Source organism: Rhinatrema bivittatum, chromosome 16, assembly GCF_901001135.1.
Source record: "Rhinatrema bivittatum chromosome 16, aRhiBiv1.1, whole genome shotgun sequence".
In the NCBI taxonomy this organism is placed as follows: Eukaryota; Metazoa; Chordata; class Amphibia; order Gymnophiona; family Rhinatrematidae; genus Rhinatrema; species Rhinatrema bivittatum.
Window position 1 is genome coordinate 52152854 of NC_042630.1, and position 27351 is coordinate 52180204.

The window sequence follows — 27351 nt, forward strand, 5'->3', positions numbered from 1 at the left end:
CCTCGGGAGAGATGCCGACGCTCCGGCACGGCAGGCCCCGCCCCCTGACGCGCACACACGGGGAGGAGCCCCATTTAAAGGGGCCAGCGCGGGAAAACCTCAATCTGGCCCAGGATGACGTCAGACGCCTTCAAGGATAAGAACCCTGCAACTAGATGACTCCAGTGCCTTGCAACAAGGTTCCTGGTCTTCGGCCTGCTCTTGCTGTGTTCCTGATTTGTTCTTCGTCCCGCTTCTGCTTTGCCCTCCTCGCTGGATTGATTCTTCTGGACTCCAACCTCTGGACTGGCTTTTGGACCGCTCTTCGGACTTCGACCCTTGGATTGGCTACGGACCGCTCTCTGGACTTCGACCCCTGGACTGGCTGTGGACCGCTCTCTGGACACCGACCCCTGGCCTGGCTGCGGACCATCCTTTGGACTCAGACTCCTGATCTGACCCTTGGATACCCTACAACCTGCTGGAGGCGCCAGCCGTCTGGAACCCACGACCTGCAGGAGGCGCCTGCATCCGGACCATCTTCCATCTTCAGGGAGTCGCCTAAGTCCCAGCGGCCGTGTCCCTACGGGCTCCTCCTGGGGGGATTTCGGCTTCCAGGTGAATCTCCAAAAGTCCCAGCGGCTGGACTCCTAAGGGCTCCTCCCGGGGGAGTGCCGGTCTCCAGGGTGAAGATTTTTCCTTCATCAGGGTCCGACGGAAGCCATCCTTCCAGTGGGTACAGAGTCCTTGGTCGCATAGGACTCCTCCGAAGTCCAGTATCCCCGCTTGCTTTGGGTCTCTGAACCGCCTCCTGGTTGGGACGTGTGCTGTTCGCCATCTCAGCCTTTTCATCCTCTGTCCCAACCAGCCCAAGGGTCCACGAACATAACATACAGAGGCTGTCACCTCTAGGACTGGAGGGCTCAGGGGATGGGAGCAGGGGTACAGACCCTGTCACCTCTAGGACTGGAAGGATCAGGGGATGGGTGCAGGGATACAGAGCCTGTCACCTCTAGGACTGGAGGGCTCAGGGGATGGGCGCAGGGATACAGAGCCTGTCACCTCTAGGACTGGAGGGATCAGGGGATGGGAGCAGGGATACAGAGCCTGTTACCTTTAGGACTGGAGGGCTCAGGGGATGGGAGCAGGGATACAGAGCCTGTCACCTCTAGGACTGGAGGGATCAGGGGATGGGAGCAGGGATACAGAGCCTGTTACCTTTAGGACTGGAGGGCTCAGGGGATGGGAGCAGGGATACAGAGCCTGTCACCTCTAGGACATGAGGGATCAGAGGATGGGCACAGGGATACAGAGCCTGTCACCTCTAGGACTGGAGGGATCAGGAGTTGGAAGCAGGGATACAGAGCCTGTCACCTCTAGGACTGGATGGATCAGGAGTTGGATGCAGGGATACAGAGCCTCTCACTTCTAGGACTGGAGTGCTCAGGGGATAGGTGCAGGGATACAGAGCCTGTCACCTCTAGGACTGGAGGGCTCAGGGGATGGGTGCAGGGATACAGAGCCTGTCATCTCTAGCACTGGAGGGCTCAGGGGATGGGTGCAGGGATACAGAGCCTCTCACCTTTAGGACTGGAGGGCTCAGGGGATGGGTGCAGGAATTACCGTATACAGTCAACTTGAAATTTCAACTGAAATTGATTCCGATCTTTTCCTACCTATTTCTACGTGATGCTTCCATGGCATGTGTGGGTGATTTGAGAATTAAATTCACAAAAAAAAACAAACAGTAAAAATGAATTATCTTTACATTCTATGTGTAATTTGGCGACATGACTAACTATGTTTTGTAAATAGCTTTGTACAGCAAATTTCCACCATGGGAGTGACTGATCAGTCAGGCGAGGGGAAGTACGAAGGAAGCTGCCACCCTGGGATACATTTAGCACTGTCTGATGTCACAGACTTCCATCTCTAGCTGCCCTTCCTTGCTTCTGTGTCAGGGACATAATCTCCCCTCCGGGTATCGGTGCAGTCAGCCCATGGTCTCCGCGCAGGCAGATGGCAGGAGAGGTGCTTTACGCTGACCTAAAGCTCCATGGAGAATCCTCCCACCCGCCGTGCCATGCCAAAGGTCAAAGTAAGTGGATAATCTCAGCTTTCTCCTCACTGAATTTGTATCAGGTTATCCTTGTGCAATCACTGCCTTTGCGTTTGGCAATCAAATTATTCTTTTTAAATGATCATGGCACATTGTTGCAGTCCTTTGAAGCTGTAGAAAAACCTGGATTCTTCCGTTGGACCAAAGGTGATGATATAGAGATGATTTCAAGATCACACACATGTTCTTTCCTGACTTTAATCAATGATATTTGTATCCTCCTCTCTCATGCATGCCAGACCTAGCCTTCCAGCTTTGCTGGGAATTGGGTTTACTGAGTAGCATTTGCGGAGCTGTAGATACAGAGCTGAATTGTATGAAAGGAATTTTACCATTGTGTGCCTATCGGAAAAGGCTTAGTACATTGGGCCCAGAGGTAGCCACAGTAATTAATTCCTAATGCAGAAATATGAGCAGACTAGCTGTTCTGGGCTCAGATCATGAACACTGGCATTCCACCCAGGGGTTAATCTCGCTGGAGGTGGACCCTTGGCCTGGTGCAGGATTGGTACGGCCCTCTGAGGGATCCCAGAGGGCGTCCGCCGCCAGGAGGCGGAGCACACGAGGAGACAGAGGCTAGCTGGAGCTTCACCAATAATTGTACGGAGGCTCCTCGAGTTGAGCCCTTGGATTCCCAGACTGCCTGGGATTAGGAGGGCCTCTGGGGGGTCTCCCGGAGAGGTAGCAGAGAGGTGTGCCCACCAAGAGCAAAGGTGCGCGGCTAGTGGAGAACAGATGAGCTAGACCGAAACAGAGTGTACCGAAGACCACTGGAATGAGACAGGGACTGAAGGTCCTTCGGTCATGATAGGCAGCGCCTAGTGGTCTAGCTTGAGGAAAGCCATGGTCAGCATCAAAGCAGGTGGACCTGGTGGTCGCAAGAGTAGCAAAGAAAATGTCCGAGTGGAGCGCAAGGGTCAATGCCAGGTTATCTGTCCAAGGAAGGTAAGCCAAAGCAAGGGTCAGATCCAAGTGTCAATCCAAGCGTGGTCAGAGGCAAGCAGAGGTCAGTTCCAGGTAGCGGTCAAATGTGGTCAGAGGCAAGCAGTGGTCAGTACTGGGTATCAGTCCAAGAAAGTACAACCTGGGTTGAAAAACATGGAACAAGACACAGGAACGAAGGAACACTGGAACAGACACAGGAACAGGAACGCAGGAACAGTGGAACAAGCACAAGAACAAGGCACTCAGGAACACTAGAACAAGCACAGGAACAAGGCACGCAGGAGCAAAGAAGGCAACTAGCCTCACCCTAAGGTGACGACCTGTTTGCCAAGACGAGGAACTGAGGGAAAGGCCTCGCCTTAAATGCTAGGTCTATGTGATGTCATCGGGAGGCATCCGGGCCGAAGTTCCCCGGTCACGTCACCAATGCAGCCAGGGCATGCAACAGTAAACCCCCCCCACCCCCACCCCCCTTCTAGGCCTCTCCCTTACTGGTCGAGGCTTCTCTGGATGCTGGAGATGGAATGTTCGAAGAAGGTCTTTGTCGAGGATGTGGTGGGAGGGCTCCCATGTGTTCTCCTCTGGGCCGAAGCCCTCCCACGACAGAAGGTACTCCCAGTGCCCTCTTCAGTGGCAAACGTCCAGGATCTCTGGACTTGGAGGGTAGTCTCTGGTTCCGCGGACAGCTGAGTAGGCGGTGGAGGTCTTTGCGAGGGCCAGGATAGGAGCAATGGCTTGAACAGAGATACATGGAATGTATTGTGGATCCCAAGGCTTGCAGGCAGCTTCAGCTGATATGTTACTGCTCCCAATCGGTGTAGGATGGAGAATGGTCCTACGTACTTTGGTGCTAAACTTTGAGAGGTCAGCCTGAGGCAGATGTGCCACATGCTGAGCCAGACCTTCTGTCCCGGAAGAAATACTGGTGTGGCATGATGGTGGGGTCCATCACCCGTTTGGCATGATCGGCCACTTGACAGAGACATTCTTTGACCTGGTCCCACAGACGGTGGATGATCTGGGCTGTGGACTGCACTGTAGGCGATGGCATCCTGAGTGGGACTGGAAGAGGCAAGCGGGGCTGCCAACCAAAAGCCACCGCAAATGGAGAGGTCCCAGTGGCGGACGTGATGTGGGTGTTGTGTGACAACTCTGTCCATGGGTGAAGATTGACCCAGTTGTTTTGTTTTTCAGACCGGAGGAAGGCCTTCAGGGAGAGGTTGGTTCTCTCGGCCTGTGGATGGTAGGTGGAGGTCAGGTTCTCCAGTACTTCTGCAGAGGGATCTCCAGTACTTCGCAGCGAACTGAGTGCCACGGTCTGAGACGATCTTCTGTGGCAGTCCATGGAGATGGAAGACGTGGTTCAGGAAAAGTCGGGCAAGTTCAAGGGCCGATGGTAGGCCAGGCAAAGGCACAAAATGGGCCATTTTGGAGAAACAATCTATTATGGTCCAGATTACGGTGTGCCCCTTGGACGGTCTGTAAAAAGACTAGTCCAGGGTTCTGTGGGTGCAGGAAGGGGCTGAAGAAGTCCCCTTGAACGTCCAGTGGGAGGTTTTTGTTGAGCGCAGATGGGACAAGAGTCTATGTAGTCTTGGGAGTCCATTACCATACTGGCCCACCAGTAGCTTCTGTGGATAATCTCGAGGGTTTGGGCCCGGCCCTGATGGTCAGCAATTCGAGAGTTGTGGGCCCAGTGTAGCACTCGCTCTCAGAGGTGACGAGGTACCACCATCTTACCAGTTGTCACGGTGGTAGTAACTGTGAGGGAGAGGCAAGAAGGATCTATGATATGGGTTAGAGTGTCGAGGGTATCTTTGGGCTCTACCAAGCGAGAGAGTGCATTGGCATGGAGATTCTTTGCCACCGGGCAGTAGCACAACTCAAAATTGAAGCATGCAAAGAAGAGAGCTCAGCGGGCCTGCCGTGCATTTAGTAGTTGAGCTTCCTTCAGGTGTTCTAAATTTTTATGATCCATGTAGATGGTAAACTTGTCCTGGGCCCCCTCAAGCCAGGGGCGCCACTCTTGGAGAGCCAGCTTCATGGCCAGGAGTTTGCGGTCCCCAATCATATAATTGCGTTCAGCGGCAGAGAACTTCTGGGAGTAAAAGGAGCACAGACCGAAGGCTCCATTCATAGAGTATTGGCTGAGAACCACCCCTGTGTCAATGGCAGATGCATCAACTTCAATGATGAAGGGGCAGTTCGGGCAGAGACAGGGCTCGGTATGGAAGGCTTCTTTGAGGGCCTGAAATGCAGACTGGGCTTTGGGACTCCACTCCCGAAGGTTACATCCTTTCCATGGCGGTGAGTGGGGCAGCTAGCGTGGAGGTATGCGATAAAGTGACGATAATAGTTTGTGAATCCCAAGAACCTTTGCAGAGCTCACAGACCAACAGGCTGGGGCCAATCATGAATACCTTGAGTTTGTCTGGATCCATGGTGAATCCCTGGCTGGAGATGATGTAGCCCAGAAATGGGAGACTGACTGTTCAAAAAGGCATTTTTCAAGTTTGACATAGAGATGGTGATCTCTAAGCCTCTGGAGGATGGTCTGGACATGGGAATGATGGGATTCCAAATCTTTAGAGAAGATCAAGATGTCATCCAAATAGACTACGACGAAGGATTAGAGGAGGTCTCAGAAGATCTCATTCATCATTCTCTGGAAGATGGCAGGAGTTTTACATAGCCCAAAGGGCATCACTACATACTCGTAGTGTCCATCTCGTATATTGAACGCTGTCTTCCAGATGTCCTCAGGTTGAATGCGGACCAACTTGTAGGCCCCATGTGGATCCAACTTGGTAAAGATCCAGGCCCCTTGGAGCCGATCAAATAGATAACTGATGAGTAGAAGTGGGTACCAGTCCATGCGGGTAATGGCATTCAGGCCACGGTACTCAATTAATCTTCACAAAGAAGAATCCGGCACCCACAGGAGAAGTGGAAGGCCTGATAAAACCTTTGGCCAGATTTTCCTTGATGTAGGCCAACATGGCCTAGGTCTTGGGAAGTGAGAGTGGTATGTTCTTCCCTTGGGAGGCATGGTACCGGATAACAGCTCAAGTGGGCAGTTAAACTTCTGGAGAGGAGGTAGGATGTCAGCTTGCTCCATAGAGAAGACATCTTGGAAGTCTGTATAGGGCGTAAGAAGCCCAGGAAGTATCATGGATATGAGCATGGGTATGGATGGAGACACCCGTCATAGGCAATGTTTCTGGCACCGAGCACCCCACTCAATGAGCTGGAGCGACTCCCTGTCAAAGTGAGAGAAGTAAAGATGTAGCCAGGGTAAACCAAGGATGATGAGGTGTGCTGACCACTTCAGAATCAAGAGAGGGATCTCTTCATTGTGGAGGGTTCCTACGGTCAGCCAGATGGCTAGGGTGCGATGGGTGATACGGTCAGGTAAAGGTTCTCCATGGATGGAGGCGATTCGTAGTGGAATTTCCAGAGGTTGAGTGGAAATCTGGAGTAATGTGACCAAGTCTTCAAGAATAAAATTCCCACCAGCCCCTGTATCCATGAGGGCAGTGGTAGAGAATGAATGTGCTCCCTGATGAGGGAGACAGGAAGCAAACGTTGAGGGCCTGAAACAGTAGTACCTAAGCTCGGGACCCCACCGGGCTTAGGCTTTGGAGTTTCCCGGACACACCGGACAGGTCTGGATATGGTGGCCTGAACCCCCACAGTATAAGCAGAGGCCAGATCTCCGCCTTCAGAGGCATTCCTCGGGAGTAAGAAGACCGCGGTTAATCTGAATTGGTTCTTCTTCAAATGAGGATACCGCTGGTGATGCCCTTGATCTGGGGCTAGCGGATTGAAGTGTTTACTGAACGGTTTGTCGGATAGACTTTCCCTCCTGATGCCATTCGCGGAGGCGATGGTCAATCCGCCCGACCAAAAATTTAAACTAATAACTGGAAGGGGGACAATAAGAAAATCTACAGCTTTCAAAAGGGATACTTTGATAAAATGAGGAAAATAGAAAAAAAAACTGAAGGTGCAGCTGCAAAGGTTAAAAGTGTTCAACAGGCATGGAAATTGTTTAAAAATACAATCCTAGAGGTGCAATCCATACGTATTCATTGCATTAAGAAAGGTGGAAGGAAGGCAAAACGATTACCATCATGGCTAAAAGGTGAGGTAAAAGAGGTTATTTTAGCCAAAAAAACATCCTTCAAAAATTGGATGAAGGATCCATCTGAAGAAAATAGGATAAAACATAAGCATTGTCAAGTTAAGTGTAAAACATTGATAAGACAGGCGAAGAGAGAATTTAAAATGAAGTTGGCCAAAGAGGTAAAAACTCATAATAAAAACTTTTTAAAATATATCTGAAGCAAGAAATCTGTGAGGGAGTCGGTTGGACTATTAGATGACCGAGGGGATAAAGGGCTCTTAGGGAAGATAAGGCCATTGCAGAAAGACTAAACAAATTTTTTGCTTTCGTGCTTACTAATGAGGATGTTGGGGAGATATCAGTTCCGGAGATGGTTTTCAGGGGTGATGTGTCAGACGAACCGAACCAAATCACTGTTAAACCTGGAAGATATAGTAGGCCAGATTGACAAACTAAAGAGTAGCAAATCACCTGGTATGCATCCTAGGGTACTGAAGGAACTAAAAAATGAAATTTTTGATCTATTAGTTAAAATTTGTAAACTATCATTAAAATCATCCATTGTACCTGAAGACTGGAGGGTGGCCAATGTAACCCCAATATTTAAAAAGGGCTCCAGGGGCAATCCAGGTAACTATAGACCAGTGAGCCTGACTTCAGTGCCAGGAAAAATAGTGGAAACTATTTTCAAGATCAAAATCGTAGAGCATATAGAAAGACATGGATTAATGGAACACAGCCAACATGGATTTACCCAAGGGAAGTCTTGCCTAACAAATCTGCTTCATTTTTTTGAAGGGGTTAATAAACATGTGAATAAAGATGAACCAGTAGATGTAGGTTATTTGGATTTTCAGAAGGTGTTTGACAAAGTCCCTCATTAGAGGCTTCTAAGAAAACTAAAATGTCATGGGATAGGAGGCAATGTCCTTTCGTAGATTACAAGCTGAAGGAAACAGGGAGTAGGATTAAATGGTCAATTTTCTCAGTGGAAAAGGGTAAACAGTGGAGTGCCTCAGGGATCTGTACTTGGAACGGTGCTTTTCAATCTATACTAATAAACGAAGCTTGACCGACGTGCCGCAAATGCGCAGTAGAGAGCAGCTCTACTGCGCATGCGCGCACATCGGCCAGAGCGCAGCGTGTCAGGAAAAAAAAATGGCGCCTGCTCCTTAGGAGCAGGACCGGCAGCGGCAGCGAGCAGGACCGGCGGCGGTGGCGGCGACGACGAGCAGTAGCCGCGGCGGCGACGCGCGCGCGCGCGAGAGGCAGGGAGGAGCAATAGTGGCAGCGACGCGCGCGCGTACAAGAGAGAGAGGCAGGGAGGAGCAGTAGCGGCGGCAGCGTGCGAGAGGCAGGGAGGAGCAGTAACGGTGGCGGCGCGCGCGCGGGAGGGACACCCCCTGTCTGCCGGTTGTGGATGAGCTGGGAGGAGAGTGAGCTGAGGGGAGGTGGGAGAGAGTGGGGTGGGAGGGGGAGAGAGTGAGAGGGGAGGGGAGGGGGAGAGAGTGAGGTGGGAGGGGAGGGGGAGAGTGGGAGGGGAGGGGGGGAGAGTGAGGTGGGAGGGTGGGGAGGGAGAGAGTGAGGTGGGGAGGAGAGAGAGAGAGGGAGGTGGGGGGAGGGAGTGGAAAGGAAAATGGACCAAAAAAATTTTTTAATGTAGCCCGTTGTTACGGGCTTAACGGCTTGTATATATATAAATGATCTGGAGAGGAAGATGACGAGTGAGGTTATCAAATTAGTGGATGAAACAAAATTATTCAGAGTAGTTAAATCACAAGCGGATTGTGATACATTACAGGATGACCTTGCAAGACTGGAAGATTGAGCATCCAAATGGGAGATGAAATTTAACGTGGGCAAGTGCAAGGTGTTGCAAACAGTGAAAAATAACCCTTGCTGTAGTTACACGATGTTAGGTTCCATATTAGGAGCTACCACCCAGGAAAAAGATATAGGCATCATAGTGGATAATACTTTAAAATCATCAGCTCAGTGTGCTGCAGCAGTCAAAAAAGCAAAAAGAATGTTAGGAATTATTAGGAAGGGAATGGTGAATAAATCAGAAAATGTCATAAAGCCTCTGTATCGTTCCATGGTGAGACCACACCTTGAATACTTACCCATTCTAGACCTCTCATGATTTTAAACACCTCTATCATATCCCCCTTCAGTTGTCTCTTCTCCAAGCTGAGCAGTCCTAACCTCTTTACTCTTTCCTCATAGGGGTGCTGTTCCAGCCCCTTTATCATTTTGGTTGCCCTTCTCTGTACCTTCTCCATCGCAACTATATCTTTTTTGAGATGCAGCGACCAGAATTGTACACAGTATTTAAGGTGCAGTCTCACCATCGAGCGATACAGAGGCATTATGACATTTTCTGTTTTATTCACTATTCCCTTTCTAATAATTCCCAACATTCTGTTTGCTTTTTTGACTGCCGCAGCACACTGAACCGACGATTTCAATGTGTTATCCACTATGACGCCTAGATCTCTTTCTTGGGTTGTAGCACCTAATATGGAACCTAACATTGTGTAACTATAGCATGGGCTATTTTTACCTATATGCATCACCTTGCATATCCACTTTAAATTTCACTTGCCATTTGGATGCCCAATTTTCCAGTCTCACAAGGTCTTCCTGCAATTTATAACACCCTACTTGTGATTTAACTACTCTAATTTTGTATCATCTGCAAATTTAATTACCTCACTTGTCATATTTCTTTCCAGATCATTTATAAATATATTGAAAAGTACGGGTCCCAATACAGATCCCTGAGGTACTCCACTGCCCACTCCCTTCCACTGAGAGAATTGTCCATTTAATCCTAATCTCTGTTTCCTGTCTTTTAGCCAGTTTGTAATGAAGGGAAGGACATCAACACCTTTCCCATTACTTTTCCTAGAAGCCTCTCATGAGGACCTTTGTCAAATGCCTTCTGAAAATCCAAATACACTACATCTACTGGTTCACTTTATCTATATAAGAACATAAGAAAATGCAATACCGGGTCAGACCAAGTAGGCCTTGGGGAGATATCCTCGGTGCAAAAGGACAATGCATTACCTGGAGAGCAGGTCCTTGCTACAGGATCCTTTCCTGCTGCACCCGGTTGATGCTCTCCAATCATGAGACCTTCTTCCTCCAAGGCAGCCTGAAGTTGGGACTTGGCTACTATGTCCCTGAAGGTCTCATCTATATACCTCTCTGTCTGCCTCAGCTCCTCCAGGTCTGCCACTCTAGCCTCCAGAGATCGGACTTGTTCCCTGAGAGCCAGGAGCTCTTTGCACCGAGTGCACACATACAATCTCTCACCGGTGGGTAAAAAATCATACATGTGACACTCGATGCAAAAGACTGGGAAGCTCCCCTCTTGCTGCTGGGCTGCTGTCTTCATCTGAATTTTGTTCATTTCCTAGTTAAGTTTTAGGTTGCTATGGGAGTAGGAATGTGTTTAATTAACGTCCTTTAAATGTATTAGTGAATTCACTATATGTCTGGTAGTGGCCTACAAGGGACTTATCAAACTCTCAATAAAGGTTTTTTGTTTTCTTTTTTGGTGAAAGTGGCACCTGCCTATAAATTAAAGGATGAGCTGGGGTGTTTATTAACCCCTTCAAAAAAGTGAAGCAGATTTGTGAGGCAAGACTTGCCCTGGGTAAAGCCATGCTGACTTTGTTCCATTAAACCATGTCTTTCTATATGTTCTGTGATTTTGATGTTTAGAACACTTTCCACTATTTTTCCTGACACTGAAGTCAGGCTAAGTGGTCTGTAGTTTCCTGGATCACCCCTGGAGCCTTTTTAAATATTGGGGTTACATTTGCTATCCTCCAGTCTTCAGGTACAATGGATGATTTTAATGATAGGCTACAAATTTTTACTAATAGATCTGAAATTTCATTTTTTGAGTACCTTCAGAAGTTCAGAACCCTGGGGTGTATATCATCTAATCCAGGTGATTTTCTGCCATACCTTCCATGTTCACCGTGATTTGATTCAGTCCATCTGAATCATTACCCATGAAAACTTTCTCTGAAGTGGGTATCTCCCCAACATCCTCTTCAGTAAACATCAAGCAAAGAAATTGTATAATCTTTCTGCGATGACCTTAACTTCTCAAGTGCCAATTTAACCCCTTAATCATCTAATGGTCCAACTTACTCTCTCCCAGGCTTTCTGCTTTGGATATATTTTAAAATGTTTTTACTGTGAGTTTTTGCCTCTATGGCCAACTTCTTTTCAAATTCTGTCTTAGCCTGTTTTGTCAATGCTTTACATTTAACTTGCCAATGTGTATGCTTTATCCTATTTTCTTCTGTTGAATCCTTCTTCCAGTTTTTGAATGAAGATCTTTTGGCTAAAATAGCTTCATTCACCTTACCTTTTAACCATACCGGTAATCATTTAGCCTTACTTCCACCATTCTTAATGTGTGGAATACATCTGGACTGTGCTTCTAGAATGGTATTTTTTAACAATGTTCACAACTCTTGCACACGTTTTACCTTTGTAGCTGCTCCTTTCAGTTTTTTTCTTATTTTTCTCATTTTATCAAAGTTTCCCTTTTGAAAATGTAGCACTAGAGCAATGGATTTGCTTACTATCCCCCTTCCAGTCATTAATTCAAATTTGATCATATTATGATCACTATTCCCAAGCGGCTCCACCACCATTACCTCTCACCAAATCCTGTGCTCCACTGAGAATTAGATCTAAAATTGCTCCCTCTCTTGTTGGTTCCTGAATCAATTGCTCCATAAAACTGTCATTTATTTCATCCAGGAACTTTATCTATCTAGCATGTTCCAATGATACAGTTACCCAGTAGGGATGTGAATCGTTTTTTCACGATTTAAAATATCGTCTGATATATTTTAAATCGTCAAAAATCGTTAGAGGTGATATACAATAGGAATTCCCCCGATTTATCGTCAAAAATCGTAAATCGGGGGAAGGGGGAGGGCGGGAAAACCGGCACACTAAAACAACCCTAAAACCCACCCGACCCTTTAAAATAAATCCCCCACCCTCCCGAACCCCCCCCAAAATGCCAATTAAGTCTATGTCATAATTCACTGCTATACATTCTAATTCTTCCATCTTACTTCTTAGACATCTGGCATTACCATAGAAACATTTCAAAGTTTGTTTATTGTTTGTATTTTCATTCTGCTTTTTAATTGATAGGGATAAGTTAGAATTTTTTAGCTCAGGTGAGTTTTTAGTTACAGGCGCTTGGACTACTTTTCTTATTATTGGAACCTCATTCTTGGGATACCCTAATTCTAATGCATCATTAGTATCCTTCGGAGATTCCTCCCTCCAAACCATGCGAAGCTGAGCAACTGTCAGCTTTCCCCTTTGTTCTAGTTTATTAGCTGCTCTATCTCCTTTTGAAAGGTTAGCGCCAGCAGTCTGGTTCCACCCTGGTTAAGCTGGAGCCCATCCCTTCGGAAAAGACTCCCACTTCCCTAAAAGGTTCTCCAGTTGCATACAAAACTGAATCCCTTTTCCTAGCACCATCATCTCATCCATGCATTGTGACTCTGGAGCTCTGCCTGCCTCTTGGGACCTACGTGTGGAATAGGGAGATTTTCAGAGAATGCTACCCTAGAGGTTATGGATTTCAGTTTTCTAACTAAGAACCTTAAGAAATGTTGGTACCTGATCAAACCAAATCACACCACCTTAACACCTTTCCAAGGTGAGTAACTGAACTTCTCAACCTTTTTACTTATGTATACACTACTCCTAGCTTATTTCTAGCTTCTGGTTTCCTTTTTTTTTTTTTCTTTCTTTTTTTTTTTTTTTTTAATATACAAACACACTAACTTCTGCTTATTAGCTGTCTTACTGACTATTAACAGTAAACACACTAACTTCTGCTTATTAGCTGCCTTTCTGACTTTTTAAAAATAAACACATTGGAGCTCGAGAGGGAACGACTGCTACATTTCCTGATTCTTGTGGGTGAGCTGCATTGCCCAGACGCTGATTCCATCATGTCCCTTGACGCGGAGGGCGGGACCCAGGAAGTGGCCTAATAAAACCGGGCCCTCCTTACCTCCAAGCCGAGCTCAAGAGGGAACGACTGCTACATTTCCTGATTCTTGTGGGTGAGCTGCATTGCCCAGACGCTGATTCCATCACGTCCCTTGACGCGGAGGGCGGGACCCAGGAAGTGGCCTAATAAAACCGGGCCCTCCTTACCTCCAAGCCGAGCTCGAGAGGGAACGACTGCTACATTTCCTGATTCTTGTGGGTGAGCTGCATTGCCCAGACGCTGATTCCATCACGTCCCTTGACGCGGAGGGCGGGACCCAGGAAGTGGCCTAATAAAACCGGGCCCTCCTTACCTCCAAGCCGAGCTCGAGAGGGAACGACTGCTACATTTCCTGATTCTTGTGGGTGAGCTGCATTGCCCAGACGCTGATTCCATCACGTCCCTTGACGCGGAGGGCGGGACCCAGGAAGTGGCCTAATAAAATCAGGCCCCTTGCGGCGCGCAGTCGACGCCGGCGCGCTGCCAAAGCCACGCGCGCCCAAGGGGGGCGCACCTTATCCGGCTTTGCCCGGCTTCGCCCGGCATCGGACGGACTTGGACGGCTATCGAACTAAGTACCTACCTCTCGACCTCCGGGGGAATTAAGAGGAAGACAATCAACCTAGCCAAAGATAAGTACTGTTTCCTATATATATTTTCGAAAGACAATGCCTCACTCAGCCCGGAAGAGAAGGGCAAAGGAGCGGCTTGTGGATGAAAAATTGGCTAGTCCGATATCGGGCCCAATGGACGCCCATATCAGAAAAGTATCTTTATATCCGGGTGATGACTCACTTGAATTTTTGCAGGAAGGCACTGCAAAACTTCGTGAAATTGAAACTTCTCTCTCCCCGGAAGTTAGGATTCCCCCGGTAAATCCTGCAAATTTAAGAACAGACCTGACCATGGTCAACCCACAGCCCAAAGAAGTGGGCGAGGTGAGGAATGACCCAGGGTTAACTTCAGAGTCAATATCAGGACAAACTAGTCTAACTAGTATACCAGAAGGGAATACAACTGAGGTTCCTCTGCCTGTTCAGGATCAGAATTTGAAAAAAGGGAAAATTGAAACAATATCTTTAGAAAGACCTCAAGTTATTTCCTTGGAAACAATTTGGGAAACATTAGTGATAGTAAATAAGAATGTTACACTACAATTGAACCCAATGATGAGTAATATGGAGGAAATGAACCATAAAATAAATAAAATAGTAATGGATGATAGAAAAAGAGATCAAGTTATAGAAAATAATACTGGTGAACTTAAGAAATTAAAACACTTAAATGAGTTAATGATAAAGGAAAATCAATTTTTAACGAGAAAAATGGAGGGGTTGGAAAATCAACAAAGGGAAAAAAAATTTAAGATTGGTAAATTTCCCCAAGATCCCCCATCTCTCTGCTAGAGAGCTTTGGAACAAATATGCAATGGAGGTATTAAAAATACCTCAGCAAACATTACCCCCATTAACCCAAATTTAATACATCCCTCAATGGAAAAATCTTAATGAAAATGATAAGGGATATCACCACAAATTCCATTAAATGTAACGGATATACTGGAGTCAACGACTTTAGAGTCAGTACAATCTGCTACTTTGGTTATATCATTCCTTCTAAATACTGATAAGGAGTGGATTCAGAAACTTTTCTTCAGAAATATTGGAGAAATGTTTTATGAATTATCTGTCAGAATGTACCCAGACGTAACTAAGGAAACTCAAAAACGGCGGAAAGAATTCCTTAGCTTGAGAGCCGAAGCTTTAAAATTGGGAGCTTCATATAAATTGAAATTCCCTTGTAAGTGTTGCCTAGAATGCCAAAAGGTAAAATATTGTTTCTATCAACCCTCACAGTTGAAGAAATTTTTGCTGGATAAACAAAAAGATTCTCTCCTGAGCAGCACAGGGGTTATACCACAGTAAAACCTAACTATTATTGAATTATAGGTACTTTGTAATGATTGTCTGGTATTTCCTTATTTTTTCTTGCAAATTAAGTATATGCCTGAGTATTTCCTGCTTTTTCTTCCCCATTATTGAGGACTTAGTATAGTGGTGTAATAATAATAGACATGTTTAAGAGTCTATGGAATGTTTATTACTTAAATATATATTGTATTGTGAGCTATTATTTTCACCCAATTTCTCTATCAAGTTTTATGCTTGTATATTTCAAAATTGATAAATAAAGATTAAAAAAAAATAAAATAAATAAACACATTAACTTTTGTTTATTAGCTGCTTTACTGACTATTAAAAGCACAAACACACACACTAAATAATATACCCCAATAGTTTACTTCTCCCCAATACTTAAAAAAAAAATGCCCCATGTAAAACTTACTGATTCCTTTCAGCCACCAGCAAGGTGATCCTCTCCTCTCAGTGCTCCCACTTGATAGTGGGTTACTGAGCTCTTCCCTTGCAATATATGTTGTGCTTCTAAGGTAAATTAGTGCAAAACAATCCCTTTGGAGATTTACACTACAGTTACTTGTGCTGAGCAACTCACTGCTGTTTTGATTAACAAATGATGGTACCTAATCAAATCAATCACACAACCTTAACACTTCAGTTAGTCAGCCTAAGTGACTCACTGCTGTCTTGATAAAGAAATGTTGGTACCTTATCAAACCAAATCACACTACTTTAACACCTTTCCAAGGTGAGTATCTGAAATTTTCAACCTTTTTACTTAGATATACACCGCTCCTAGCTTATTTCTAGCTTCTGGCTAACTTTTTTTTTTTTAATATAAAAACACACTAACTTCTGCTTATTAGCTGCCTTACTGACTATTAACAATAAACACACTAACTTGTTTATTAGCTGCCTTACTGACTATTAAAAGCACAAACACACAAACACACAAAATAATATACCTCAATAGTTTACTTCTCCCCAATACTTTAAAAAAAATGTTCCCAAGCAAACCTTACTGATTCTTTTCATCCACCAGCAAAGTGATCCTCTCCTCTCAGTGTTCCCATTGGTTAACATAGGGAGGGCAATCTTCAAATGGATCTAATCATGTTAAAAAAAAATGCACAAGATTCAATGCAGCTATTCTAATAAGATCCCCTCAATGCAATCTGGAGATGATTATATCTGATGAACTTAAGGTGGTCAAATGGGTGGATAAAGTGATGGTAAAAGCCAGGAAGATGCTTGGCTGCATAGGCAGAGGAATGGTCAGCAAAAAGAGGGAGATGATATTGCCCCTGTATAGGTCCCTGGTGAGACCTCACTTGGAATACTGTGTAAAATTCTGGAGACCGCACCTTCAAAAGATATAAACAGGATGGAGTTGGTCCAGAGGGTGGCTAGTAAAATAGTCAGTGGTGTTCATTCTAAAGCATATAGGGACAGACTTAAGTGAGATAGGGGAGATATGATAGAGATATTCAAATATCTCATAGGTTTCCAAGCACAGAAGGTGAGCCGTTTTCAATGGAAAGGAGGTTCTAGAGTGAATGGTTATGAGATGAGGTGAAAGGGAATAGATTCAGAAAATATTTCTTTACAGAGGATGGTGGATGTGGGGAATGCCTCCCAGTGGAGGTGGTGGAGACAAGGATAGGATTTGAATTCAGGAACGCATAGGATAAGTTCAGGGGATCTCCGAGGGAGTGGTAGGGATGGTAAAGCTCAATAGTTGGTATGGAAGGGCAGATTTGGTAGGCTGCATGGTCCTTTTCTGCTGTTATTTTTTTGCTTCTGTTTAGGTTCTGTAGATATTTCCTTTCCACAAAGGGTTCACAATCTAAAATTTGCATCTGGTGTAAAGAAAGGTAAAGTGACTTGTCCAAAGGTCACAAGGAGTGTCAGAAGGATTTGAACCCTGGCTTTCCTAGTTTTTTCAGCCTCCTACAACTTAACTACTTCTCTTAAACGTTGAAAAACGTCTTCCCTGCTCTTCTGAATTTAGCTCAAAGATCTTTGCCATCCGAGAGCTGCACTGTGAAATCGGTGCAAACCAGATGGGTCAAGCAGGTGCAGACTTCACAAGGTCTTCGCCAGCCTCGATTTACCATACAAAATGCTCACTGACGTCCCTCCCACGAGCCTTTAACACCTTTCTCTAAACCTATCCTTGTTTTTCCAGCCAAGCGGCAGAACCCGCAGTGCCACGCTTTGGCTCTCAGAATAAGTGGGGCCCTTAATGTTGTTCTCCTCCTGGCTGTGATTGCCCTGAGCGTTTTCGGTAAGTGCAGTATCTGGAAATCATGTATGTAACACGCATGAAAATCATATTTAACATGTACGTAAAGCAATGTTTACATTTAAACAACTTCAAAGTTGAAATGTTCCTTGCCGGTGTGCAGCACTATAATGTAGCACTGTATTTCCTTAGAAGGTAAAACTATCATTTTCATAAATCAGTGTTTTCATAGCTGGCTGGATGAGTCAGTACTGCTATGCGGAAGACCAGAGCCGACCCTGTTCCTCTGCAGAGGTGGTGATCATAGCCCCACATGAACAGGAGGAGGCGGGATCCCAGCCATTGCTCAATATTGGCATCCCTGGGAACTCACAGGATCCCCCCCCCCACCCCCCATGAGACTCATGGATTGTGCATCAGTTGCAGGGTCTCAGGGGAAACACCAGAAATCTCAGAGCCTCTCTGTATACACAGCTCAGCCACTCCCCTTCCTCAGTAAGCCTGCAGAGAGCAGGAGAAGTGGGGCGAGCCTGGAGTACACACTGCAAGCAGCATGTGGGGAGAAACTGGAGAGAGGCTACAGCACACACAAAACTCAGCCTGCAGCTGTGATTCCAGGACTTGGGTCTCACTCAGCTAAGGGGCAGAGCGAGGATGCACAACTCATGGAGATGTAACTTATAGGGATGTGGTGAGTACAAAGAGAGTATTGGAAGGAGAAGTATGGTGGGATTGTCTCTGGAAGGGGACAGGTAATGGTGGTGGGTGGAAGAGAGAAACTATGGTGGTGGGGGGGAGAGAGAAAGGTAGGTGGGGGGGGGGGGAGAGTGGACTACAGATAGATGTCATCTGCTAATCCACAGAAATCTTAGGGTGAGCACAACTCAAAAGTTCCCAGAAATGAACATTGGCAACTGTTGTCTGAGGAGGGTCATAGGCCAACCTCAGCCCCACTGCTGCTCACTTTTATCTTACTGGTCTTCTCCTGCCTCTTCCCTCCTCTTGGATTGTAGATTTAATTCCTCACTTTTCCAAATCCAACCTGAAGGCAAATCTCAGTCCAGGTACAGTAGATAGGTCCCTGCTCCAGAGGGCTTATGAGTTAAGTTGATGCCTTAAGCAATAAAGGGTAAACTGACTTGCCCAATATCACAAGGGGCAGCAGTGGGATTTGAACCCTGGCTTCCCTAGTTCTCAGCTACTGCTCTAACCAGGAGGCTACTCTTCTTGTTACCAGGTTTCCTCTACAATCCAGAGGATGCCTGTAAAAAGTACAGTAAACATCTGGGGAACACATCTGTCCCAACATGTCTATGCCTGGGGTAACACTGAGTAACATTACAGATGAGAGTCTCTGCAGCCAGGATCCATGTTGCACTTGGATACTGTCAAAGTTAAAGTGTGTGAAACTGTCCGGGATGACAGAGAAACACTGCAGCACAAACCTTTGTGTCCATACACACTCAGCTACATTGAGATGTACACATACTCACAGACATATTTATGTATTCAGCCTCCACATGCATTCATTGTTCTTACCATAGGGATGTCGTGCCTTATGCCCCTAACTTAAAGAAAGCCTGGTCTCTCCACTTTCTCTCTGTCTTTTCCCTCCATATTCCACTACACCTTTTTACTGATTATTTTGGACTTATTTAAAATTTAGTAAAATTATTCACAGCGCTCCTGTCTCCCTGTCTTACTGAAAATGGATCCGGGGCTCAGCCCTGCCCCATGAATTGGCTCTTAAAGAAGGGAAAATGCTATTACATCTCTAGAGACACTGAGAGGAGCTGGAGCAGGAGCCGTGAGGACTGTGCAGAGAGAGACTCTCAGCTCCTGGTGATACAGGACCAGGAGGAGAAGGTGAGGATCCATGCGTACGGCATAAAAGTTACTCAGGGATGGAGATCTCACAGAGTCCTGAGAATTGCAAGGGGACAGGGAGTGAAGGAGAAGCAGGAAAGAGAAGAGCGGTCAGGGTTACACATGCAAGAAAGCAAAAATCCAGCCCAGCAAATGTATTCTACAGATTCAAAGATTTGTTTAATGCAAACCCGATGCAATCTCTCGGGTCCCACTGTGCTCTTCCTCCGGGAGAGATGAGCAAGTCAGAGGAAGGGTCCAGTGGGACTGGATAATGCCTTAAATAAATCTTCTGTACTTAACTCGTATTATTTTCCTCACAAAACAGATTTGGAAACCTACATTTCCTCCTCTGCCTTCCTCACTTCTCTGCCCACACATGAGGTGGTTCATCTAAGGGATGGGAGATGCAGAGGATGTTGTGGGTTTGTCAAATAAATATTAATTAATTAATTAATTAAAAAATGTTTATATTCCACTTATAACAATAGTATGTGCTAAGCAGATTATAGAACATGATTATACACAAGTAAAACAGTATAAAACAATAAAATAAACACAATATATAAAAATAAAATACAATATGTAAAGCTGTTCAAGCTACACTGGCACAAAATCAAAATCGGTTATTTCAATTCATAAGCCTGCCTGAAAAGTACTGACTTCAAATGTTTCTAAACGGACTTCAGTTATCGAGCAAACGCAAAGTAGGTGGCAACAAGTTCCACAATAAAGGTCCTGAAACAAAAAATGATCTTAAACATGTCTCACTCAACTGCACCATTTTTACTGTGGGAACAGTAAGAAGATTTTTATCTGCGGACTTCAAAGTCCTTGAAGGATCACAGGCTTGTAATGGATTTGATAAATAGCTGAGTGCAATAGACTTCTTAGATATATATATCAGGGCTAGAATTTTAAATCTAATCCTACATTCTATCGGTAAACAATGGAGCTCTTTCAATATTGGTGATATATGTTCCCAACATTGAGACCAGTTATTAAATGAGCTGCAGAGTTTTCCAAAACCTGAATGGCTCGCAACTAATTGGAAGCCCAATAAACAAAGAGTTACAATAATCCATGGTACTTAAGTCAAAAGCTTGAATGATAGTTCTGAAATCAATTGGATTTGGAATGTATTTTAAATGTCTTAAAAGGTGAAGTTTATAATAACCTGTTTTCAGGATATTTTGGAAGTGCTGTCTAAATGTTAGCCTACTGTTGAATAAAATACCCAAATTACAGAGTTCCTAAATGAAATAATCTCCTTTAGCATAGATAGGGAACTTATATTATGACTGACTAAAAAGTCAATTTGTCTAGAAAAACAGATCATCTCCATCTTCTCAATTGTTAATACTAACCGAGCTAGAATATTTGTTTTCTTGGAGTAGGAGCACATTTAACATGTTTTGTCTTTTTGGGATTTTTGCTTGCTTGAGGCTTCTGATTCTGAGGTTTGCTTTGATGAGATGTACAGACGGTTTCTGTTCTGCGTTTGCACAGGACTTCATACACAGTGAGGCACCTTACGAGTATCACTGGATTGGACTTCACATCCCATCACCGGGGAGCTCCTGGGCCTGGATAGATGGCTCCACATATAATAAAACGCTGTAAGTGACTCCCCAGGATGTTTTTAAGCTGAGTTTGTTACGATGGCTCTAGTTTTCCTCTGACGTCAGGGTTCCCCTTATAGCACATAAAACACTAGAGGTGATCAACCAATCAGATCACTTGGATGAATGAAGTCTCCCCCCCCCCCCCCCCCACCCATCTGCAGACCTCATATAGCATCAGGGGGGCAACGGGAGCGATCTCCTGCACGCGTGACGTCGGGAGCCAGGAACCAAAATGGCGCCGGCGATACCTTTGCCCTGTCACATGATAAGAACAAAGGGCCACCGGCGCCATTTCTCAACGCAGCCGTGGCCCGAGAGCGGGAGATCGCGCTGGGACCCCCCCCCCCCCCCACTGGACCCCAGGTAATTTAAAACATTTTGGGGGGGGGTTCGGAAGGGTCGGGGATTTGTTTTAAAGGTTCGGGGTGGGTTTTAGGGTTGTTTTGGTGTGCCGGTTTTCCCACGCCCTATTTAACGATACAATACAAATGCCCCTGACGATAATTCGGGGGCATTTGTATTGTATCGTGCACTCTAATGATTTTGGATGATTTTAAAATTATCTGACGATAATTTTAATCGTTCAAAAATGATTCACATCCCTACTGAGCCCTGCATGCGGGGTGAGGTGCTTGGTAGGATCTGTTCTTGTATGGTCTAAAGCGCTGAGCTCCTCTGCTCTTGGTTCTTCAGGGAAAGGAGTGCTGATTTATTTTGTTCCTGTCCTCCAGTAGTCGAGGTACTGGAGATTTACCCCATTTATTGGCTAGCTTCTCCAATTCGCCTCTGAACAAGAGAGATCCTTTAAAGGGCATCCTCGTGAGGTTCGCTTTGGAGGTCGAGTCGGCTGACCAATTTTGGAGCCATAGTTGTCTTCTGGCTGCCACTGCAGAGATGACGTTCCTGGCTGAGGTGCGCACTAGGTCTGAAGTTGCATCCGTGAGGAAAAATACCGCAGGTTCCATCATCTCACCGAGCATGGTTGCGTCTCTGGAGAGGAGCAGGAAAGAACATGCCACTATGGCGCAGCAGGAAGCGATCTGCAGGGTCACTGCTGCTATGTCAAAGGACTGTTTAAGGATGGATTCCAGACGTCTGTCCTGGACATCCTTAAGTGCCGCTCCACCTTCAACAGGAATGGTCGTGCACTTGGAGATTGCGCAGACCATGGTGTCCACCTTTGGGAACTGCAAGAGTTCCTTAACGGCGGGTTCCAGTAGGTATAAGGCTTCTAGGGCCCATCCTCCTTTGAAGCTGGCCTCTGGGCCTTACATTCCAGGTCAATCAGTTGCTGTATGGCCTGTAACATTGGAAAGTAGCATGAGGCATGGCGAAGGGACACCAAGATGGGGTTCATCCGCTGTGGTATTCATGCCTGGAATGTCCAGCGTCTTCAGGGTCTGGGACACGAGAGCTGGTAATTCGTCTTTGGAGAAGCAGTGCAGCATGGTTTGGTATGGTTCCATCCCAGGAGGGATTTCTCCTTTTTCCAGGGAGTCAGTCTCGTCCTTCAAGGTGTCTGTATCCCCAGTAGGGAGGTTCTTTCTTAGGAAGGGCCCATATCGATGGGCCCGAGAGGTGCTTGGAAGGTCTTGCACTTCTGGTGGGGCTGGGACTGAGTTGCTGCCAGTATTGAGTGCGCTCGGACAAAGGTTTGTAGTCCTTTGAAGAATTCCACCCAGGAAAAGGTCCCTGGGTCCATGTTGATCCCAGGTGGATCAACATGGAGACCCCGGAGACCGTGGAGACCCCGGAGGTACCTTTTTGTGTAGTTGCCGAGTTGGGAATACAGAGGTCCGGGGTACTATCATTAGTGGATCTGGATCCTTCTACTGGCTGTGATAGGCCTTGCTTTGGTTCCTTCTGAGCCTCTTTGTACTGCTGGTATAAAGAGGAGGCCACTTCAGATTGCGCAGCTCTCAGGTTGCAGGCTGAGCAGAGGGCTTGTCCCTTGGCTTTCTTGGCCGGCAGTGCCATGGTTTGTGCTCGTGGAGAACTTCAAAACCCGCCTGTGCACGTGGGTATGCACGCCAGGAGGCTTAGTTGTGCGCTCCGGGTGCACCGACGTGCATTCAGAATGCGCAAAGATGTGCGTGCAAGCCACAACTTTGTGCACCTGGCTAAGATGTACGCGTCACTGTGCGTACGGAAATATTTGTGCGAGTCGCTGTGCGCACGGCACAGTTGTGTGCGTCGCTGTGCGCACGGTTCAGATGTGCAGATAATGTAGCGGTCAAGGAGGTGAAATGGTGCCAATGACCACATGGGCAAGATGGCACACGGAGGAGCTCCACGTGTGGACCCTCGGACCGGATCAGGGTCTAGCCCCGAGTGGGCTGCTCAACCTGATTTAACAGATGCCGGAAGGGACGATCTGTGCGGCTATTCGAGCCTCAGAGACCGGAGACTTGAGAGGTTTTCTACCTTACCTGGTCTTGGCGTTTCCCGGTCTCATGCCGGGCGGTCTCTGGCTGCGGGGGGAGAGGGAGTTACCTTCACTGCCACGCTCGATTCTGCACCCGCTGCCTCTCAGACACCCTGGGGGCTAAGACCACACCGGGAGCTGACTACCAGACCGAGGCTTGCTTATGAGGGATCTTGGAAATCACCTTGGGAATTCTCAACTGTAGGAGGGGCCCTTAGGTATCACCGCAGGAGAGCGGGGCTTGTCTTCTAGAGGTAAGATTTCTTTCTTCTTTGTTTTAAATTTGCTCACACTATTCTAGTGTCTGTAGAGTCCCTATCTGTTCTAGGAGACGGAGAAATACTAAAGAGCTGAGCTTTCTGCATGGATATATAGGCTTGCGTCAGCTTTGAAATTTGACTCCATCTCCCATGTGCTATCAGGAGCACACTATACCCTGAGTCCATCTGGCTACACGCTAGGAAAGTACATTTGTTCTTGTGTTCATATCCATAATCACAAAGTTAGACAAAGTAAACATGATCTACGTCTATGGTCCTTTACTATTTTCCCAGGGATCCCTGGTCTTTCCTTGGATTTTCATTTAAATAAGTGATTATTTTCTGCTTTTACTCAGATTTACCGCTCAAACAATTTTTTTTAAGTCTCAATGCAGTAAACAAATGGTTCACTAATACATTGGGAGATAAAATGTGTACAAACCAGAAAATGTGCACAATGAAAAGGCTTAGTGCCAAAAACACCATGATTTATATGCACAAAAAATGCTTTCTTCACATAAAATTTCAACTACAGGTCTTGGCACCGGAACTGTTGACACTGGTCACTGAGAACAACTGAGTTAAAGCCAGAGCAGCTCTCTGCACTGGGGGATAATAGCTAATGCCTTCATTAGCATGAGATTTCCATGCAAGGGGGCAAAGCTGGATGCATGCTTGTACACAAACCCCTTGCTGTACTGGAGTAAAGTTTGCACACACAAAAATGTGCACAAAAACAACATGCACTCTGCTGAACGCATCTTATTGCATCAGCCCCAGAGTGAATGAGGGCAGATAAAGACCAAAATGGCCCAGTCTGCCCAGAAAAAAGGTTCAGGGTTGTAACTGCAGCTCCACACTGGTCACCCTCTCTCCTTCTCTTTCTATTTAATTATTTTGTTCTTATATTCTGCAAACTCTGATCTTATCCTTCAATGCAGATCACAATGAATTAACATAAAAAAACAAACAATGAATACTGTGAGGAAATTAATATTTAGTTAAAGTGAATACAATAAATATAACTGTCAAAATATGCAAGCAAAATAAAATCAGGAGAAAGCCTGACCGAATAAGAGCTTCAAATAATTTGCTAAGCTTCAGATAATCTTGCTCCTCTGGTACATCCTCAGGCGTCCTGCTCCTGCTTCCTTCCTCCCGTTCCTCTGCTTCCTCGCAGCTCCCACCTCATTTTGATTCCACTCAAGGGACCTTTCATAACGTCCCTTGAGTGGACGTTATGAAAGGTCAGCTGCTTGCTGACTTCAGAGTCTGCGTCCAACTGTGATGACTCCATGTCCCATCTTTCTCCTTTCTTTCTCAGGGTCTCTGTATCAGGATCTATGAAACAGGATAAATGTGTGGCACTCGGTTACAGCAGGTTTGATTCTGATTTCTGCAACAGTCTCTATAAATGGATCTGCCAGAAAGAAGCTAGGAAAGCGTAAAGAGCTCTAGCGCTGCTCGTGACCTGTGAGGGGAAGACACAGATCATTTATAGCATGGAGAGCACGTAACCTGTATATTAAGGACATCCTCATTGCTACAGACTCCTCACACCTTTTCAACTGGAAGAAAAAGAAAACGGAGTTTAAATATAATTTACTGAACCTGTAGCTCCTATGAAGGGAGAGGCTTTATTGATGTTCTGATGGGGGTGTGCATTATTTTTTTTTATTATTTCAATTATGTTTTATTTCCTTGGTCAGGTTTGGTTTTTTTTAAATGTGTCTTGCCTTGGGATTTTTCTTTGCTTTTTTTTTTTGTGCAAAAAATGCCACCAAAATTAGAAATAAATCCCCCAGGCTTGACCCCAGTTCCCCTGACTACCCCACTACCATCTTACCCCATTCCTGGATTGCAAAGGTAGAAGGTGCGATCCTAGAGAAATAACAGCAAACCCAGACAAAACCACCCATCCCCCACAAGAAGTGACAGGGCTTGGCATTAGTAGCTTCCTGCCCCTCTCTCTCTTCCCCCACTCTCCACCAAGTACCAGTAGCCCCTGACTTCTCCCTTGTTCCCCTTTCCCCCCAGTGCTCAGCAGCATCTTCTCCCCCTGACCTTTCCAGTCAGCAGAGTCCTCTCTGCCCTCCTTCTCAGCAGGCTTAGTGCAGTCACTGTGATGTCTCCCTTCCAGAGTCCCTCCTTCTGCCTGTGATCCAAGTTTTCCCCTATTTCTTGCTTTGGTTTTGCCATGGCAATGGGTCCTCTGTGCGGGCTGCGATCCTTCCCGAAGGAATCGTCTCTGAGGCTACTTACATTCTCTGCCACAGCGGCAGCTCTCGTGCAGGCTGTGATCCTTCCTGAAGGAATCATCTCTGAGGCTACTTACATTCTCTACCACAGCGGCAGCTCTCGTGCGGGCTGCGATCCTTCCCGAAGGAATCGTCTCTGAGGCTACTTACATCACTGCCACAGCAGCAGCTCTCGTGCGGGCTGCGATCCTTCCCGAAGGAATCGTCTCTGAGGCTACTTACATTCTCTGCCACAGCGGCAGCTCTCGTGCAGGCTGCGATCCTTCCCAAAGGAATCGTCTCTGAGGCTACTTACATTCTCTGCCACAGCACCAGCTCTCGTGCAGGCTGCGATCCTTCCCGAAGGAATAGTCTCTGAGGCTACTTACATTTTCTGCCACAGCAGCAGCTCTCGTGCGGGCTGCGATCCTTCCCGAAGGAATTGTCTCTGAGGCTACTTACATTCTCTGCCACAGCGGCAGCTCTCGTGCGGGCTGTGATCCTTCCCGAAGGAATCGTCTCTGAGGCTACTTACATCACTGCCACAGCAGCAGCTCTCGTGCGGGCTGCGATCCTTCCCGAAGGAATCGTCTCTAAGGCTACTTACATTCTCTGCCACAGCGGCAGCTCTCGTGAAGGCTGCGATCCTTCCCGAAGGAATCGTCTCTGAGGCTACTTACATTCTCTGCCACAGCGGAAGCTCTCGTGCGGGCTGCGATCCTTCCCGAAGGAATCGTCTCTGAGGCTACTTACATTCTCTGCCACAGCGGCAGCTCTCGTGCGGGCTGCGATCCTTCCCGAAGGAATCGTCTCTGAGGCTACTTACATTCTCTGCCACAGCGGCAGCTCTCGTGCGGGCTGCGATCCTTCCCGAAGGAATCGTCTCTGAGGCTACTTACATTCTCTGCCACAGCGGCAGCTCTCGTGCGGGCTGCGATCCTTCCCGAAGGAATCGTCTCTGAGGCTACTTACATTCTCTGCCACAGCGGCAGCTCTCGTGAGGGCTGCGATCCTTCCCGAAGGAATCGTCCTCTGAGGCTACTTACATTCTCTGCCACAGCGGCAGCTCTCGTGCGGGCTGCGATCCTTCCGAAGGAATCGTCTCTGAGGCTACTTACATTCTCTGCCACAGCGGCAGCTCTCGTGAGGGCTGCGATCCTTCCCGAAGGAATCGTCTCTGAGGCTATTTACATTCTCTGGCACAGCGGCAGCTCTCGTGCGGGCTTCGATCCTTCCCGAAGGAATCGTCTCTGAGGCTACTTACATTCTCTGCCACAGCGGCAGCTCTCGTGCGGGCTGCGATGCTTCCCGAAGGAATCGTCTCTGAGGCTACTTACATTCTCTGCCACAGCGGCAGCTCTCGTGCGGGCTGCGATGCTTCCCGAAGGAATCGTCTCTGAGGCTACTTACATTCTCTGCCACAGCGGCAGCTCTCGTGCGGGCTGCGATCCTTCCCGAAGGAATCGTCTCTGAGGCTACTTACATTCTCTGCCACAGCGGCAGCTCTCGTGCGGGCTGCGATCCTTCCCGAAGGAATCGTCTCTGAGGCTACT

General features: G+C 46.7%; 1 protein-coding gene across 1 annotated transcript in view; it reads left to right on the plus strand.

The window, feature by feature from the left end:
- The window catches only part of LOC115077682 (killer cell lectin-like receptor subfamily B member 1A), a 39298-nt gene extending 18830 nt beyond the window's left edge, over positions 1–20468 (plus strand). Inside the window, exons 2-4 of the mRNA XM_029579973.1 lie at positions 17329–17427; positions 19067–19251; positions 20439–20468. Of these exons, the coding sequence (XP_029435833.1) occupies positions 17329–17427; positions 19067–19251; positions 20439–20468 (314 nt within the window). The remainder of the gene's footprint in view (positions 1–17328; positions 17428–19066; positions 19252–20438) is intronic.
- Positions 20469–27351: the final 6883 nt, after the last annotated feature.